The sequence below is a fragment of the Phallusia mammillata genome, chromosome 3 (assembly GCF_965637545.1).
Source record: "Phallusia mammillata chromosome 3, kaPhaMamm4.hap1.1, whole genome shotgun sequence".
Lineage (NCBI taxonomy): Eukaryota > Metazoa > Chordata > Ascidiacea > Phlebobranchia > Ascidiidae > Phallusia > Phallusia mammillata.
The window spans coordinates 22623649-22642220 of NC_137254.1; the positions used below are offsets into that span (position 1 = coordinate 22623649).

The 18572-nt window shown below is 38.9% G+C and overlaps 3 protein-coding genes and 1 long non-coding RNA gene across 5 annotated transcripts in view; all 4 read left to right on the top strand.

Moving 5' to 3' along the window:
- Window positions 1-233: 233 nt before the first annotated feature.
- Window positions 234-1609, top strand: LOC145217991 (uncharacterized). Its single transcript, XR_013857532.1, has 4 exons — window positions 234-281; window positions 1078-1194; window positions 1288-1372; window positions 1544-1609. It is a non-coding gene; the product is annotated as an uncharacterized LOC145217991 (long non-coding RNA).
- Window positions 1610-1690: 81 nt separating this feature from the next.
- Window positions 1691-4022, top strand: LOC145217988 (glycoprotein 3-alpha-L-fucosyltransferase A-like). Its single transcript, XM_080085391.1, has 2 exons — window positions 1691-2002; window positions 2818-4022. Exons 1-2 carry the CDS (start codon window positions 1701-1703, stop codon window positions 3083-3085), a joined length of 570 nt encoding a protein of 189 aa, XP_079941517.1. The 5' UTR covers window positions 1691-1700; the 3' UTR covers window positions 3086-4022.
- Window positions 4023-8824: 4802 nt separating this feature from the next.
- LOC145217311 (uncharacterized) overlaps window positions 8825-18572 on the top strand; it is a 40299-nt gene continuing 30551 nt past the window's right edge. For both annotated transcript variants that reach the window (XM_080084561.1, XM_080084562.1), the window contains exons 1-2: window positions 8825-9026; window positions 11304-11462. In XM_080084561.1, the coding sequence (XP_079940687.1) occupies window positions 8939-9026; window positions 11304-11462 (247 nt within the window). In that variant the 5' untranslated portion in view covers window positions 8825-8938. The remainder of the gene's footprint in view (window positions 9027-11303; window positions 11463-18572) is intronic.
- On the top strand, window positions 13668-16894 carry LOC145217312 (delta-1-pyrroline-5-carboxylate synthase-like). Its single transcript, XM_080084563.1, has one exon. The coding sequence runs from the start codon at window positions 13722-13724 to the stop codon at window positions 16074-16076; it is 2355 nt and encodes a 784-aa protein (XP_079940689.1). The 5' UTR covers window positions 13668-13721; the 3' UTR covers window positions 16077-16894.

Genomic DNA, 18572 nt, shown 5'->3' on the forward strand with positions numbered 1-18572 from the left:
ATGAATGAAGCAAACGCAAAAGCTGTTGTATTTCACTTCAACGAATTGAAACTTACCACAATGCCTGCAACAAGGTATGGAAAAGCCTGCAAACTAAACGAGTACTATTAAATCAACCGCTAATAGCAATACTAAATAGAACCAACTCTTAATAAAACATTTCAACAAATTAATATAGTGTTGTTGCCAGGCATATTTCACAAACGTTCCTTTTGTTCAACCGGCAAATATGAACCAAACATCCGACGTTTCGACGTCTCATGTGGGACGTCTTCATCAGGGTAATGTCACTGTTTGTGCGCTTTTCTCTTTTTCGGGTTCACCCGCTGGGTGTTGTAAGAACTGTGTTGGGTATAGCCAGGGTTGCCATCGACATGAAGCCAAAAATAAGGAGAACCGAAAAATTAACTTTTTATACGAAACAAAACAAACGTTTTTGAACAAATCTTTGCATTTATATGAGCGATAACATTTCATATGCTACATTTGGGCCAGAAACAATCTGTTCCAGCAACTCCTTGTTTATAAAAAATACTTCGTGCGTCTCACGGCAGCTCAGGTCCAGGTTTACTTTTACTTTTAGCAGGAATTTGACTTGTAAGTGATGAAAATAAGACAAAATAAGGACGTTAGTCAAAAAGAAGGACATTTCTTAGAAATAAGGACAATGAACTTTTCTAAGACATAGCCCTTCAAAATAAGGACAAATCTTAGAAATAAGGACGGTATGGCAACCCTGGGTATAGCTTACATGACCCTAATACCCCGTATGAGACGTCGAAACGTTGGATGTTTTGTTCATATTTGTCGGTTGAACAAAAAGGTCATGAAACATTACAACGTTTCGACTGATCAAAAATATTTTTTATCCTACTCTAAAAAAGTAATTATGATTTGAAATTCGGTGGATGACTTCAGACTTGTTAACGTTTCAGTCAGAATCGTAAAGTTGTTATTATATGCGACTGCTGTCTCCATCTACTGAGTCTCTCGTGATTTACAATATACTGCACACAGTTTATAATTTGTTCGGGTTTTATTCCAAAAGAATAAGAGTTCTAATATTTCCTTATGCAGGAGATTGGATCAATATTACGTTTGGTATAGTATGGAGTCGCCAGTAGCTTTGCTGAAGCTGCGCGGGATGAACCTGACCGAATATGACAATGTTTTTAACATGACGATGAACTACAGGTACAGCGACTGGGCTCGAGTGTTTGAATAATGCAATGTAACCATACGTCTTTAGTCTATCAAATTTACAGAGAGTTCTTTTGTCAAATGTAGATTTATTCCGACGTTTCGGCGTCCTATGCACCGAATGCGATTATTTACCTTGATGAAGACGACCTGTATAGAATCTTCTCTGTGTGTGAGTTTAGAAATTATGAATTCATTTTAACTATTTTCGATGTTGCATCTGAGGTTTTAATTTGGTTCCAGTTGGAACGTTTAAGAAGTCATCGCTTCCCAAAGGCACGTTACAAACCTTGTAGACGACAGTGCAAACGTTTCGCTATTACTTCCGGTATTTTTCATTTAGACGGGATGCAGACATCTATGCCTCCTATGGTGAGAAATTCAGTGAACGTGGTGGAAAAAAGTTGTCCACTAACGAGCTTGACGCTTTTGTGAAGCAAAAAACACATCTTTCTATTTGAGCATCAAACTGTGGGTCCACACGTGATGCAAGAGACCGAATGGAATATGGTAATTCCTTAATTAACCACGGGCTGGACGACATAGTATTAGGTGGGGATTGCTTTAAAACCCGACAAGCGAAATTTGAGTACTCAAAGTACAAGTTTTATTTTGCATTGGAAAACACTTGGAATTGTAGGGATTATATAACTGAAAAGTTTTTCGACAATGGACTGATTAGTGGAGCCGTCCCAATAGTTATTGGACCTTCCCGCGATGATTATGAGGCAGTTTCCCCGCCGAACTCATTCATTTATGCCAAGGATTTTTCAACGCCTAAGAAACTTGTGGAATATTTAAAGTAAGTGTTCTAAAAGGGCATCACTTTGGATACTAAGTCCTAATCACTTTAAATGAATTTCTTTAAAATAATCCACATTCACACTTCCTACTTCTACTTATCATGCCCTTAACTGCGCATTATAATTGTTTTTGTTTAAAAATGTCTCAAAAACGCCCCAGTTAATTGTTGGAGTCGCATGTCATGAATTAGTTTGATAGTCATTTACTGTCGTACAAAATGTGCATGACACGAAGTAATGAGCTTCAAGATCAATTCCATTTTTAAAAGATGAACATATTCATACTGGGATCAGTCCTGAAGCGTCGATACAAACCAGCGATCACGGCATACATGTCGATAAATCATAGTACGGCAAATCAGCTGGTCTCCCAAGCGACAGCTGGTCTCCCATAAGCATTCCCATATGGCAAGACACATACTAGGAAAATTTAGCCTGCGGTGGAATTCGAACCCACGACAGGAGTCTGTCCGGGACTAGCGCTCTACCAACTGAGGTACACAGTCATAGTGGAGAAACCGCCGAAAGTGGAATCACAAGCACCGTTGCCTGCCTTGTATGCTGCACATGACAGCTTCGAAGCTCAGTTGGTAGAGCGCGAGTGGGTTCGAATCCCACCGAAGGTAGATTTTTCTAGTCTGTGCCTTGCCATATTGGAATGCTTGGGAGACCAGCTGATTCGGAACGACCACTTTGATGTGCTTGGCGTACTACCAGTTTTAAAGAATTTACGTTCACCTTTACTGATTTGTTAATTCTGTTGTCCTTTTGCTTGCAAAAAAGTCAGCCAAAATGTTGGTATCCTTACATGCAGGTATTTGAATGGAAACGACACAGCATACAAGGAATATCTAAAATGGACAACTGAGGATCTTTTCGACAAATCCGGACACTGGCGTGAATCCAATTATTGTCAGCTTTGTCGTATATTGCACGGAATCAACGTCGACAACATATTTAATCCAGTATATCAATCGCAGTTAAGGGACATACTTCTCTTCGGACTGCCTTCAAAACCTCGAATCGTGCCATCACTTGCAAAGTGGTTTTACGGAACAGAAAACTCGGACTGTCTAAAATAGGGCTGTTTAAACAGAAGTTAACCTGTCTGTTGGTCTTTATTAGACGGCAAGAACATCTGTACATACTTTATGCCTTCTATGTTTCCCGCCGTAATAGCCTTTCACTTGGCTGGTTGACGCAGTGTTGTGCAACCATAGAGCACTAATACTAGAGAGGTAACTGATTGTTCACTCAAGCGTGAAATCCATCATAGCTTGTCTTGTTTAGCAAATATATCTATTTTTTGAAGCAATAGGATATTTAACAACTATATCCTGTGGAACACAGTTTTAGTTTTGCAAGAAAATAGACAAACAAGAATTGCGGCACTTTTTTTTCTGATCAACCTCTGCAGATTGGTCACGCTTGGATGCTCCGTTGCCACGTGACCATTTTCATCAGCTTTTGCTTGTAATGGCATATAACGTTTTAGCTTTTTTCCAAGTTTGTACTAATAAATGAAAAGCCAAGCAGCCGGTACTTATTTTTTTGCGATGCAAAAAGTACTATAAGATGAATTTAGGAGAAGCAGCATGCTTAAGGAAGAAAATCGACCTAATTGTTATTGAAATTGATCAAGAGACCAGGGCAACCAGTGTTGAATGTCCAGGAACAGCGTACAGGTTGTCTCACTGCTACCAAGACCGAAGATATCTATTCTACTGCTGCAAAAATAGCTAAAAGTGTAACAGTAGATGTACCAGACGTTTGTACTGATGTCTGCAGCCGGCAGGTCATTCATGCAATCAATTATACAGCAATCTTTAATAAACAACAAACCAGAACTTTTGTACAAAAAATATGCGCAAATTCGCAAAAAATACATGTGAAGTTCTTGGAATGCAACAAGTTGTTTCTACTAATTTGTCCAACATTTTTACTGCAGACAATTTGAAACACATATGTGCATGGGGACCCATTCGTTTCCCTTGGCTGTAAACATATGAGAAATATTGTAGTGTGCTGCGATTAATATGCACTGGTCTTGTTGCGAGTTAGTATATAAATAGTGTCAGATAATATACAGCTCATACCAGCTTCCACAAATCAGTCCTTTTATTCAATATTCTATTTTTACGCAGGCTCTTGGTTGATTGGGTAAAGAAATATTCCTGATCGCTTGTGAGCGCTATAGTTCCATGGAACGAAAACTGCACCGCATTTAGAAAATAAAAACAAGTTGCAGCTTTAAAAATCGCTAAGAATGTGTCTATTAAGAAGTATATGTGGTTTAGTAGGCAGTTGAAAACCATTTTGTAAAAATAATGCTTTTGGAGATAGGTGAAAATTTACAAGAGCCTGCGGCCTATAGTTGGTAACTTTACGGGGCCATACAATGCTATAGTCGTAAGTTATAGTCAAAAACGACCTTGATTCGGCACTGTCTTTCCAATTGGCATTCCCTAGCATTTGCCGAATTTTCACCTATTTTCGGGCTTTGTGTTTTAAAAAGATCGCATTCGGGCCAGATTTCGGGCTTTTACTTTAGGATAAGACGATTCGGGCCCTAATTTCAGACCCGCTTGCAACTGTGATAAAATAAGTCTTAAATCTCTTATGTAATCCCTAAAGGTCGTTATGCAAGTCTTTACTTTATGTGTTGCAATTAAAACACACTAACTTGCCGAACTAGGCATCTAAACCTCTTCGATTGCGTTTGTGTCTTTGTTACAAGCGTCAATCACCCGCCCAACGATACAGCTTGAATTATTCAGCAAACTTTTGCCCAGATGAACTGTTCAAACGAGAAATTCACTCGTCTGCGCACAGCAGCCTGGCAGAGAAAGTGGAATAATTGAATTACAATTCAAACCCAGGCACCAAATTGCATTAGGCAACGGGCTAATATGTTTTGATATCTGAATTTGAGCCGGCTGCAGCTTGAATGCAAAAAAACGTATCGATCTTATGGCCTTAAACCTGGTCAGGCTGTGTATCAAGTGTGATTGCCGCAGTAGCAAACTTTGCACGTTTCCGAAGCATTCCACATTTAAAAGTCGTTTCCTTATTTATTGCACTGATAGCCTAATAACCCTATATATGTACAAAATCGTTGTGGTATTAACACCGGTACAAACAAACCTGCACTATATATACTAATAAAAACATAACCTTTGTGTTATCGTTGCTGGTTTATAGTTTATGTCAACTTGTGGAAACAATAACGCGAACAGTCGGCTGTTACGTTTAAGGAAGTAAACAATAACAATAATGACCGTAAAAGACCGTAATACTGCGTCTTTAATGTGCGCTAAAGTGATGGATATTTTTTACGTACGCTATTTCCTAGAAAATTGATCTTGAAAGAAACGATACGTTGTCTAAGAGTGTTTATACCAGAAACTTCGATACGCAAAAGGCTTTTCAGAAAGTCATTTAACAAACGTGACTCAAACCGTTAAATGTCTAACACATTAGCCGGCACAGTTGCATGTATCAAACTATTTCGGGTGTTTATATTTAGAGTAGATTACTATGCTTCAAAATTATCTGGAGTTCTGAAAAACAAGCTTATTTTGGCGTTACATATTCAACGTTAAGGCCAGCGTCAAATATGGTCTGCGTGTGGCCCTGTTGATATTACGTTGTTGAGAGGGTCAGTCATAGTGCGTGACAAACCCTGTTTTCGGCGTCAATTTTTCCACCTGAAGTGACGGACATTTTTTGTGGGAAAAACAAAGAATTAAAGGAACGTAGAGGCACAACAGCCGCGCCCAGGGTTGAAAGATGATTCAATGATTTCACACAGAGCGAAACCGAGCGTAAAGTTTATGTAGAGAGTCATTTGTTATTAAGACCATTGACAGGTGAAGTTTCTTGCTATACAGATTTGGGTAGGATAAGGTTACAATTTATTGTAAAATGAAGAAAAACAAAGAAGCTTAGACAGAGTAGCCTACATTAGCTATAGAAAGAATAATTGTTAGGGAAGTTTTATTTGTATTTCCAAGAAATTTCCAGCTTTCTGTTACTTGGTGTTAGTTTTTATGTGAATGTATGTTAAGTATGCAGTGTAAACTGTGTAATATGTGCGAGAGCATGATCTTTCTTCATACATTTCGCAAGGTTACCTATAACTTCTGCCGTGTACCCTCAACCTCCTAGGCTATATTGCAATTTTCAAACAAAGAACTAAAATAGTCGCTTAAGAATCTGCCAACCCCTCTCAGCGAAGCAATTAACTTCCTTGTGCATTTTATTACTGCATTCTTTCTCCATCAGTGCAGTATTTTGCAAGTCAACACTGACAGTTGCAGCTGGTTGCAAACTGCTAATAGTTATTTGTAAAAAAGGTACGATAAAACATTGACTTGTTCTGGTTTTTATGGAAGATTGCGCTTTACTGTACGGTTTTAAGGGTATATTGCACCTGACACGGTGTCTGTGTGAAGAGTTATGTCTGAAATAATATTTAAACAAATTTGAGCGGTTTTCAGAGAGAGTGAAAGACTCGTAGTTGAAGCGTATATCTGTGCTTACGATAAACCAATGATTCTTTTGCCGTTGGCTCAAGCTATTATCGCAGATTATGAATACACTAGTGGAGTTTGAAAATCAACAACGCCGGAAATTAAACGACAAGTAGCTTTCTTATCCTTATGCGTGCAGTGTGGTAAAGATTAGACGAGCGTTTCGGAAACAAAATTTTGTGGACGCAATTTTCTTGGTAGAAAATCTGTCATTAACTTTAAGGATCATATCACATAACTAAATTTTCGTTATCATTGGGTACATCTGGCAACCTTCCAGTGTGCACTGTTCAAGAATCATTGGATTAGATTATTATTAGACGATAGCTTGATTAGCGTAACGGCTACGGTCTCTTCCTGAGTCTATTGTGAAATGAGTCACTGGAAATGATGTATGAATCAAGCCCATGATATCCTGGTTCTGGTTTTGCGAAAAGCTATTAAACTTCATTATTAAAATAAACAGTTGCTTGAGCGCTATTGTGAGGAATTCTGGGGTTTTGTACTGTTTAGCTCAGTGGTTCCTAAACTTGGGTCCGCGAAGCGATTTAGGCTGGACCGCCAATAAGAGTTTAAATAAACTACGATACTGTTTGCCTAAATAAAGGCAAATATACATTGACAAGAGTTTACATTAACATACAATGACTGCGATATTTCACGAATCATTTCTAGGCCTTAATCTTGGCTGTGATGACAAAAACTGATGCCCTACTGCGAAGTATATGTGCAAAACAAAGTTTTCTATTTGCTGGATAATGTTGTATTTAACTTGAAAATTGTATTTCATTCGCTTTGGGACTGCAAGCGCTAGGAAAAATACAAATGGGCCGCAGAAAGCAACATGTAAATGAGTGCTACACCATCTATTAATTAAGAGGGAACTATAAAGCGTTAAACCGCTGTTGAGATGGTCAAACTTCAAAGTTTGAAAATTGTGTAGTGATTCTTTTTCCAACTATTTATTGGTTAATTTTATGCTTACCTATTGTTTTCAAAAAAACATTGATTTTATTTCGATTGTTTACAAGCCCACCAACCCGTTTTCTGTTCATGTTCTTACAATACATGACATGAACAAACAACTGTGGCATTTCAATAGTTAAAACGTCACTTGGAACTGATCAATAACGTCTTGATGAGGCTCGTAGCGCAAAACCTATTCAACCGTAACCAATTTTCCCCTAAAGCTTTAAACAAAGTCGCGATTTGCAATTGCATTGGCCGAGTCCCTGCAGGATGAAGCGCCTTTCAAAGTTCAAGAGGCGCATTTTCCCAAGAGAGACCCACTCAGAAAAAAACACGCGTGCTTTCAATGCCACCAGCTTTGAGTTGTGTGAGACATTGGCATTTCGATTGTAAGCACGCTTGGCCCTTTTTCGTATAGTTGCTGCTGCCGCGAGACCAATGCGACGCAGTCGGTCGTATTGGTATCACACTGCGTTAGTAGGCAGGATTGCAAGCATATGCTCTCATCTGCAATACGAGCAAGTTATGTCACGTAAAATGGTGTTGTTTAAGTTAGCTTTTTGATTGGCATTATGTCGAGGTTCTGATTGGTGAGCACCAGTACTTACATCGAAAAATAGTACAAAGGGTAAATTGGCATAGATCAATAGATAATTTCTGCGGATGACAGTGTCATTTCGCTAAATAGACTGAAGCCGCTTATAAAGCAATCGACATAAAGAGGTTAAAGGCTTTTCGAACAACGATAACAGTGATTGTAAAGTGCCATGTCGAGATTTAGTATGAAAACAATTTTGGTAAAATCATTTAAATTGATTTTTTACGCCTATAAAATTTCCAGTGAAAGTCGTTGTTATACAGACGTATTTATTCGGAATGTCGACTACGTTTTCACAAGTGAGTTGGCTTGGGATATGTAGGCTTCCTCAATAGGTGGTACCAACATCAGCTAGTAAGGCATTAGTATTTTGTAAGTGCTTGTAAGTTCAAATTTTATGTTGATGGCAATGTTATGAGAGGTTTAAGTTCAGCTAGACCGCTCAGTGCCCATTGCCTTTTAGTGTAGTGCACCATATCAAAACAAAGTCACGCTTTCATGGCCGAAGTATGAGACGCTTCTGTATGGATTATTCCACAATCCAATGTAGGCAGGACTCTAATCCTGTGACTTTTGGTTTTAAAATCTGGTTTGCCATAATAAACCAAATTTGCGGTTTTCTGCGATGCTATTTAGGGCAACAGAACCTTTTTAGTTAGCTTTTGTGTTCATGATTTGTTTGGATGTATAGTTATTCCATAAAAATACCAGCATGGATTGGTAGTAAACGTCTTGCGATTTATTTTTTCCGCAGACACTGGTGGTAAACAACATCTAAACAGTCCCCAATTAAAAATAAAAGTTTGTCCCTTGAAAAAATCATTTATGATGTCACAATGCTAAAATGGAGAATGTGGCGACATTGTTTGGTCTTGCTGCTGTTGAATGTTGTTTCGATTGCTGAAGGAACTCGGAATAATTCAGGTTTGTTTTGTGTTTCTTGACGTGTTGTGAGTGTTGTTTAAACGCATGCTGCAGTGTTTTTATTGGGCTATAAACAGTAAACAAGCAGCTGTAGTCATTTGGTGGTTGCTCAAAGTCTAAGTGCACGAACTTGCCTTGCCTGTGAGTGCATTGGCAACGTGATGGCATTTATGCGGATGTTTGTAATTTGTTTCTTGTCGGCCTTTATAAGTTTAGAGCAAATATATTCTTTGTGTAAATTAAAGACAAAATAACGTTTTCGCGTTTTATATTTACATTTTGTAAAAAAATGTAAACAACGCGCTGTGCCGCAGGGCTTCTTAGTATGTAGCTATTGATTGGAAAGTTTTTGTATGTAGGGCAATATGTACCGGTACCTTGATCATACAATACGTCAAGATATAGGCCAAAAAGCGCCTTAACAAAGTAAGTTCTGGAGTAAAGAAATTTTGAAGCCCTGATGCGTACGGTATACCGATGGGTTAAACGTTTCTACACGAAGTCAAAGGCGATTTAGGCTGCACGCTATGTCGACAGTGAATGGTTTGGACACATATATTGTTGGGCAGCAATCAATCAACTGCCATTAGTGTGGCATCGTAAATCAAAGAAGCCATTTTAAGAATGTGGTCCAAATATTTTCTGCATGGCATGTTTTCTAGAAATGCTGTTAAGGTACACGTTAACATAAATATTTAAAAGTGTCTCGTCTAAAAATCTTGAAAAGTATGAAAATATATTTTTTAATTGCGAAACTTTTTTGTTGCGGTCAAATGGTTTTCGAACATCTGTGAAACCAATATTTTCATACTCAGCTTTTAAAACTAACCCAATGCCCAAAACACCAAAAATAGAGGTCTCAAAACGACTCCAATTTATTGATAAAACGAACATAACCAGCCGCTGAACCATTTTGTATGTAGACTTAATTTTACTCGTCGCATGAATTATTAACGCGAGACATCAAAGCAATTTGTGAAATAATTTTAAAAAACAACATTGTCATGAAAAGTCCCCCGGGAGCTTAAAGCGTTAACTAGCATGAGATGCAATCATGAACAAGGGCGATTAACTTTGATTGCTATGCACTTCTCTTAGGGTATGTCTTCTTCATACAGTTTTTTACAACAATCAATACAGGCGTGAATGGGTATGAATAAAACATGAATTTTTGATGGGGAATTGTGTTTTGCCGGAAACACTTCGTCCTGTATAAAAAGGACTTTTAACACTCCTAAAACAACAAGACTTGCGCTTTTGTAAACCTTCCGCCGAACACATTTAGGAATTTAAAAGAATAGTCACAGATTTTTCCTTATGTTTTTTGTTGAATAAAAAAGTCTTTTTAGTACATGTATTGCTGTATCTGCAGAAACCATTAATTTTAAAAATATAACTGTTGGTAATTACCAATAAATATAAAACGTTTGACCTGACCTGCGATTGACGTAAAATTTGCTTGGATTCTGGACACAATTCGGACAGCGGTTGTCAATGGATCGCGTTTTTTTGATTTACCAGTTACAGTAAACCTCGGTTAACCGAATTCGGTTAATCCGGATCTTCCCATTATTTGGACAAACGTGAGGTACAAATGATTTAAAATGTGATAAGGCTCGAACTAATCGACATCTGTTAATCCGGACCTTTGCCTTATCGGGACATTTTTTCCGCTCCAATCGAATTCGGATTAACGAAGTTTACTGAATCAACGTACCTTTATGGTTTCATTTTGCTATGAACGCTTAATTAGTATGTGAAACGGATAATAGTAATGTTGTGTGGCAAATAATTACAGCAGGACGTAGAGTTCTCAAATGACCGTGTGGCACTAAGAGAATCGCCAGGTTTCTACACATGCAAATCTGGTTACAATCGAGCATTTAACGAGCAATTAGGAAATCTCATCTCCCTAAGGCATTTCTAGGATGCCCGCAAAACAAAATTGTTGTTGTCATCCGTCTTTTTTAACTAGGCCGCATTTCTAGGTCACAGGAAGGCTTCGATATCCTAATTACAAGGCTGTTGCTGTTTTCGACTAACGAACTCAGCCAATACCCCAACGCACTCAAAGAGTCCTTGAATAATTATCTTAATTCATCGATCGCATGTAGCAAAATATTTTTCAACTTCATGCCGTTTTTATTGTTAAAATTATTATTCCGAGAAAGTTTATGTGCTAAGGCAAGTAACAGCCCAGTCCTATATTGAAACGTTCTGAAATATTGACAATGCAAGTCGTTTTGTAAAAACAATGTTCGATTATCGTTCTTGCAGATCCAGAAACATGTTCCCGTGTGCTTTGGCAATGCGAGTTTTGGGAATTCCAATGCAGCAATGGCCTCTGCATCAGCATGCGCAAATTTTGCGACGGCCACGCAGACTGCCCAAATGCCGAAGATGAAATATACACCAATGACCCGTCGGCGTACAAAGGTAATGTAGGTCGTTATTTAAATGCCGGCTTGTGAATAGAAAGTAGAACACAAGCCACTGAACCGGTGTATTGCTTGCTTTTTTGCAGTTTGCACCGGTTGCGCCGACGAAAAGTTTAATTGTAAAAATGACTCGTATTTAATCGTACGATATTTAAATGCTCAATTTCTGCATTTTTGCCTGTTCGTTCAAATTTGCAATTTCTGTACTGGTGACAGGACCAGTTTAGTTGCAATTTTCAATTAGGTGTGCATATGCATGACAGAATAAGGATACTTCGACAGCTTTGCAAGTATGCATTGCCCACGGCCATACACTATGTTTACTAAACAAATTTAACATTAAACAAGTGTGTACTGCAGTCCCTCTAAAACTTTCCGTCGACAAAGATCTTGCAAAACCTCTTAGGTTCTGAATTGCCGCTGTATTTATCTGATAATCTGACATACAGTATGAGGAAACGGTTGGGGTTAAAAAGGGAAAAGTGTTTGTAACCTATACCCTTGGTCAGATATATCAGTGACTAGCGTCTATTTTAATTTTGAGACTTTAAATTGTGCCTGAAGTTTAGGCTAATGATCTTAATTGAGCAAAAGACCAGCGCAGCGATTATCTACTTGTCACTACGCTTTAGTGAGGGCAAACTTGTTTTCTAAGACTGATATGGCTAAAGTACTTTGTGTGTTGATGGTAAACATACATGTTAGGCCTTGTTATTTATTGCGCATAATGAGTAACATATGTGGCACTGTAGGCTACATCTTTTCATCATAACCGCCTGTGTAAATCGAAGTATTTCCGTTTGGCGAGGATATCCTTCAATTGAAGTAGCATACAAGCACGTGTTATTTGCTTTTCGCGCCCACACCGACGTTCGAGAATCAAGTGCAAATTTATACATGACAGCGTATTGCGTCATGCACTTTTTCTACTTCCCCACTTCGGTTCAAACATTCCCAGAGGCGACCTTAAATACATTGGCACAGTTTACACATTATTCGCTTCCGTTGGTGAGCTCCAGGCCCTTTGGGAAAGAGTAAGGCTTGAATTCAGGCAGAATACTTACAAGCGTGTTCGATTACAAATATCTTCAAGAAAACCAGTTGCCCAACAGTCGACGGCCAATGCAAGCGACAAAATGCTCAAGCCACACTAGCCGAAGATTTTGAGTGGCAGGCAGTTATGTTTATGCGAAATCGAATCGGCTCATTACGAAGTTAAATGTAGCTGGCACTTTACGTTAAGAGGTACTCGGCACTGAATGATATTTTGGTCGCAAACACAGCCACGGGCATCGTCGCGGTTCAATGCGCGCGCCGATATGACGTCACATGTGTACACTGTACACGCGTTGCCAGCTGGTTCAAAATGAAACGCTTCACTTGTGACAGAAAGTAGTGCTGTGTTTTGGGTTTGTTGCTGTAGACCAGGGGTGGGCAACATACGGCCCGCGGGCCGGATCCGGCCCGCGACGGGATTTTGAGCGGCCCGCAGACAGTTTCTGGTCTTGCATGATAATGTGGCCCGCAGCCACATTCTGCCGCAATCCCCTACTACTTGCTTACTCCGTCAAATTATAGTTGTAACGGACAGTAACGCTCCCCACTAGCAAAAAACTTTCCCGCCGTTGTAACCATTGCACCATACATCCATTGTTACGACATAACTGCCAACCTTGTGTGTGGCCTGCTTTCTCGGTTTTCTTTCTTTCCACACGTGTAGCCTAGTTAGTGTTTCAGCAGTATCTAAGTCTGTGGTGTATGCATTAAATTTGCTGTGGTGAATAATTTTATGTTATATCAGTTAGATTGTTTGGACTGTATTGTAATTGCGACGTTCTTGATTGTATTTAGTTTAGGTGGTCAAAAATCCGTTTTAAATCACTGGATAAATACGCGATTCAGGAATCCGGCCCGCCAAGTACTTCATTTTCCCATATCAGGCCCGCCGACTGGAGAAGTTGCCCGCCCCTGCTGTAGACTGTTTTGACTGATTTTGTGTACAAATTATGGTTTACAGTGTTAGAAATAATGTCGCCCTATTCAGTTTTATCAATTGCCCTAGCTAGGTAATTAACTGATGTTCAGCAAACACAATGTACTGACTGACATAATGACATTTAGCACTAAATACAGTTTACATTAAAATAGACAATAGTAAAAAGGTTTGTTTCATATTCTTTGTGAAAAATACTTAACCCAGTAAGTAACGGTTTTCTAATTGTGTTGTTACCATTATCTAGAATCACTGTAAGCAAGCATGGCGTTGTGTAGAAACACTTTCTGTGTGTTAAAATTTCCACGGAGGCAGTTGATGCCAGCAAAAGTTTGTCACCGTTTTTCAACTATACCAGAATCGAGCCTTGTCAAACAACCCTCCGACATTTTAAAAAGTGAATCTGTTGACAAAAAGGCAAAGTTTCTGACTAGAGCTGACCTGCATAAAGCAGACAGAATTGTTGTCAAGCTTGGCAGTGCTGTATTGACCCGAAGCGACCAAGGTGGTATTGCTCTTGGTAGACTGGCATCTATTGTGGAACAGGTTGCAGAACTACATTCTCAAGGTAAAGAAGTTATGATTGTTTCAAGTGGAGCAGTGGCCTTTGGGAAACGACGTCTTGGGCGAGAGCTGATGATGAGCCAAAGTGTTCGAGATACCATTCGCCATGGCAATGGTATGTCAAAGAACAATCACTGCAATGTTGATTCAAAGTCCTGTGCTGCAGTTGGACAAAGTGGCCTAGTGTCTTTGTATGAGTCTATGTTTGCCCAGTACAGCATATCAACAGCACAAGTCTTAGTGTCCAAACGAGATTTAGACAGGGAAAATCGTATGTATCTGCAATCTACCCTTGACAACTTGTTAAGTCTATCTATTGTGCCAATCATAAATACTAATGACGCTGTTACTCCACCACCAGACCCTGAAATTGATGTGGATGGTGCCATAGCAATACGAGACAATGACAGTTTGGCAGCTCGACTTGCTGTGCAAACCCACACTGACCTTCTGGTGCTTATGTCAGATGTGGACGGCCTTTTTACGGCTCCCCCTGGTACTGAAAACTCCAAGCTTTTGCACACTTTTTCAACACAGGACAGTACTGATAAAATTGAATTTGGGAAAAAGTCATCTGTGGGAACAGGTGGAATGGATTCTAAGCTTCAAGCAGCTGTATGGTCTTTACAACATGGTACTTCAGTTGTTATATGCAATGGTTTTAGCCGTGGTTTGGCGTTGTTGGATATTGTTGAAGGTAGAAAAACTGGGACTTTTTTCACTGAAGCCAAAGATAGCAACACTGATGCCTCAAGTCAGGCCCATGATGCTAAAGAAGGAAGTCGGAAATTGCAGCAATTGGAGGCAGCAGAGCGAAAAGATATACTTCTCAAGCTAGCTGAACTTTTAGAAGAACATGAAGATGAAATAATGTCAGCAAATCATATGGATGTGTCAAGTGCCAAAAAATCTAGGAACTTATCACAGCCTCTTATGGACAGGTTGGTTATGTCACCTGCCAGATTAAGAGAACTTGCCAACGGTGTACGACAAGTTGCTGAAAAGAGTGCATCTACTGTAGGCAAAGTTCTATGCAAAAGAAAACTTGCCAAAGATCTTTATGCTGAACAAATATCTGTGCCAATTGGAGTCCTATTGATAATTTTTGAATCTCGACCAGATTGTCTTCCACAAATTGCATCTCTAGCTATTGCTACAGGAAATGGTGTTGTACTGAAAGGAGGAAAAGAAAGCATGCACACAAATCGTTGTCTATTTGAGCTTGTACAACAAGCATTAAGTTTACATAATGCTTCGGAATCTGCACAACTTGTTGAAAGCAGAGACAAAGTTTCTGATCTAATTCAAGATGCTGCTGGCTCCATTGATCTGATAATTCCTCGTGGATCATCAGAAATGGTTCGAGGTATTCAAGAAATGGCTGCGGGAACTTCAGTCCCAGTTTTGGGACATAGTGAAGGGATTTGCCATGTGTATGTTGACCGTGAATGTAGCGTTGACATGGCAACAAGAGTTGTGCAGGATGCAAAGTGTAATTACCCAGCTGCATGCAATGCCCTTGAAACACTACTGATACACAAGGATCTTATACACACTTCAATATTTAAGCAAATCAATGATGTACTGCAAGCTGAAGGGGTTAAAGTTCACCTTGGTCCAAAGATTGCATCAAGATTACTCTTTTCACCAGCAGATCCTGCTAATCTCAAAAAAGAGTACTCAGGTCTGGAATGCTCTGTTGAAATTGTTGATGGTGTTGAGGAGGCTGTAAGGCATATTCATGAACATGGAAGCAGCCACACTGACACAATTGTCACGACCAATGAAGAAAAGGCAAATTACTTCCTGAAGAATGTTGACAGTGCTTGTGTTTTTCACAATGCCAGCACTAGGTTTGCTGATGGGCAAAGATTAGGACTTGGGGCTGAAGTTGGAGTCAGCACTACTCGCATCCATGCTCGTGGACCTGTGGGTGCAGAGGGTTTGCTCACATATAAATGGATTGTGAGAGGTGATGGTCATATTGTAAGAGACTTTGCCGCTGATGGTACATTGCATTTTGATCACATTGATTTACCAGTGGAAGATAATTAATTTGTTCCGTCTTTTAATGTAAAACCTATTTCCAGCTCGAAATTTGTACAACCTGTTGCCAAAAAAATATGAAACCAATAAGGTGCATATAAAAGACTGTATTTTCTACGGCATCTTTGTTAAAGTGATGTATTTTATATCTTTCTGCTTATAAGTTGTAATTTATTGAACCATTATACAGTAATCATTGAATGGTTATTTGGTTTCTTGGTGCAAATTTATCTGTTTGCAATGTTAAACTCCTGGAATTATGTGCTCAACTAAAATGTGCTTACAATAGCAAGTGCGTGAAAAACATGGTGCTTTATTTAAGCCTGATATTATTTGCTAGTCACTACCTTGTTTTTGTTCTGTGACATTCCAGGTTACTTAGCACTAGAGTGTGTTTTTGTGATTTATCTTTTGTTATGGTTTTAACATGTCTGATGTAAGGTTGTACTATTTTACCTGATAAACTGTGACTGCCTGTGGCATGTGTTCATTAGGTGTGAACAGAATTTTTTTTAATGTGCTTTTTACCAGATTGAATACCTTTCCATGTCAACTTTAAAGAGTGCAATTATGCAAACTGTTAAGTAGAGAGACACAAAAAAACACATAATCACCTTATCAAAATTAGATCTGTAAAAAATATTTATACCCAAGAATGCCATGACAATGTTTTGTTTTACTTTTTATATTTTAGCCTGCCACTTTTGTTTATCTGGTGCCATTTTAGTACAGGTTACAATGGTGTTATCAAGGTATGTAGTGCATTATTTCAATGTAGCATGTTTAATTTTTTGCCACTCAATGCAATACAATATGCGCGAACTCTGTGTTTTTCGACTGTTTGTCTATATTTTCGCTTACGGTAATCATGCACAGAATCAAGTACTGTGAAAATGCGAAATTTAATGATCTTTTGTATTTCGCTTGGTTGTCGTGAACTCGTGGTTATGGTAAATATTACTTTTCCCGTTGGAAATACCCTGACATTTCGGTGAATTATTCGAACTTGATTGTTTATTCGAACAAGTCCAACTCTAAATTATTCGAACTTGATTGTTTATTCGAACAAGTCCAACTCTAAATTGTGAGGCCAACTTCGAACGATTGGTTCATATAATCTCACGGCACCAGTATTGCTGATCTGTATTGATATAAACATTTCTGTGGAACTTTTGATCACATTAACCAAGTTCTGGTTGCATCGATCGTCAGAAAGCTGTTATACATCTTAACAACTTTACTTGTAAACAACCACAAGAAACAAATATACTGGTAAAGTCCGTCCGGTATTTTCAGTACTTCGCGGCTAACATTTTCAACCAGGTTAATTTGTTTGGGTTGCAACCCTGATATTATTTTTGAAACCTCCCCACCCTCTGAATAAATTCAAGTTGAGAATACGTTTAATTTTTAATGTCCTTGTGTGAACAAAAGAGCAATTTCGGAAATCAGCCAAAACTTCCACGTCAAAGAAATGTCGATTGTTTGGCGACATAATGCATTGCTGTCCCTTTTACGTGGTAAATGCTCAAAAAAGGGTTACCCCGAGTTTAAGGAAATCCCCCAGTCGTTCGAAAACCCGTGTTTTAAACCGACAAAAATGATTTGGCGGTTGTTTGTATAGGCAACTAAAAATATATTATGCCTTTTCCAAGCTGCAGTGCTAATGCATTTGAGGCCGAGACGCTCCAACTTTTGCGAAAAAACATTTTGCTGGAAAAAGCTATTCAGTTGTATTTGACCCAAATGGTGCTAACTGAATTGTTTCGCAGCCCATACCGTTGAATGTTTACTGAAAAATTAAATAACACCATCGGATAGGCCAGCAACGGCGCGGCAGTCACGATTATAAATAAAACGAGCCATTCAAACCTTAAATCCCCAATTTACTTTAAAGGGACGTAGCATCTTTAAGGAAAGGCCACATGCTTTTTATGATCCCTATGGAACTGAATTGCAGAGCCACTTTGGAAATTATTGCGCTTACTGGTGCTCTAAACGTAACGCGTGCAGATACCCCACAAGCGTCCACTAAGCAGAAAAGACGTTTTGCGATACTCAGATGAAAATGTTGTAAAATGCATTCGAAAGATTAAACGGATCGTGTCAGTAACTTTTGAAACAAACTTCATTTCAAACTCTTTGAGTGTATTTTTATTGCGAAATACCTTCCATGTTGAACCCCTTACTATCTATACTTCCCAGCATTCGTTTGTTATGGAAGTTTTTCAGAATTATTTGTACTTTGCCATACTCTTGTTATAACGCGAAAAAGTGTCAGGCCCAATTAAAGAAATGGAAAACGCATCGCAGTTCAATGTTTTGCAGAATATTTTGTACTTTGCCATACTCTTGTAAAGCGCGAAAAAGTATAGGGCTCAATTAAAGGAGAAATAGTAAACGCCTTACGGTCCAGTATCTCAAAAATATGTCGCATTAAAAGGTCGCCACCTTGCCTACGCGTCTATCATTCTTTGCCCATGACGTCAGACTTGTTTGCTCCAC

Excerpts from the sequence above, each read along its gene's own strand:
- LOC145217988 (XM_080085391.1), top strand. The coding sequence starts at position 1,701 with ATGGAATATGGTAATTCCTTAATTAACCACGGGCTGGACGACATAGTA. Across the intron at positions 2,003-2,817 it reads AAACTTGTGGAATATTTAAA|GTATTTGAATGGAAACGACA; the intron begins GTAAGTGTTCTA and ends CCTTACATGCAG.
- LOC145217312 (XM_080084563.1), top strand. The coding sequence starts at position 13,722 with ATGGCGTTGTGTAGAAACACTTTCTGTGTGTTAAAATTTCCACGGAGG.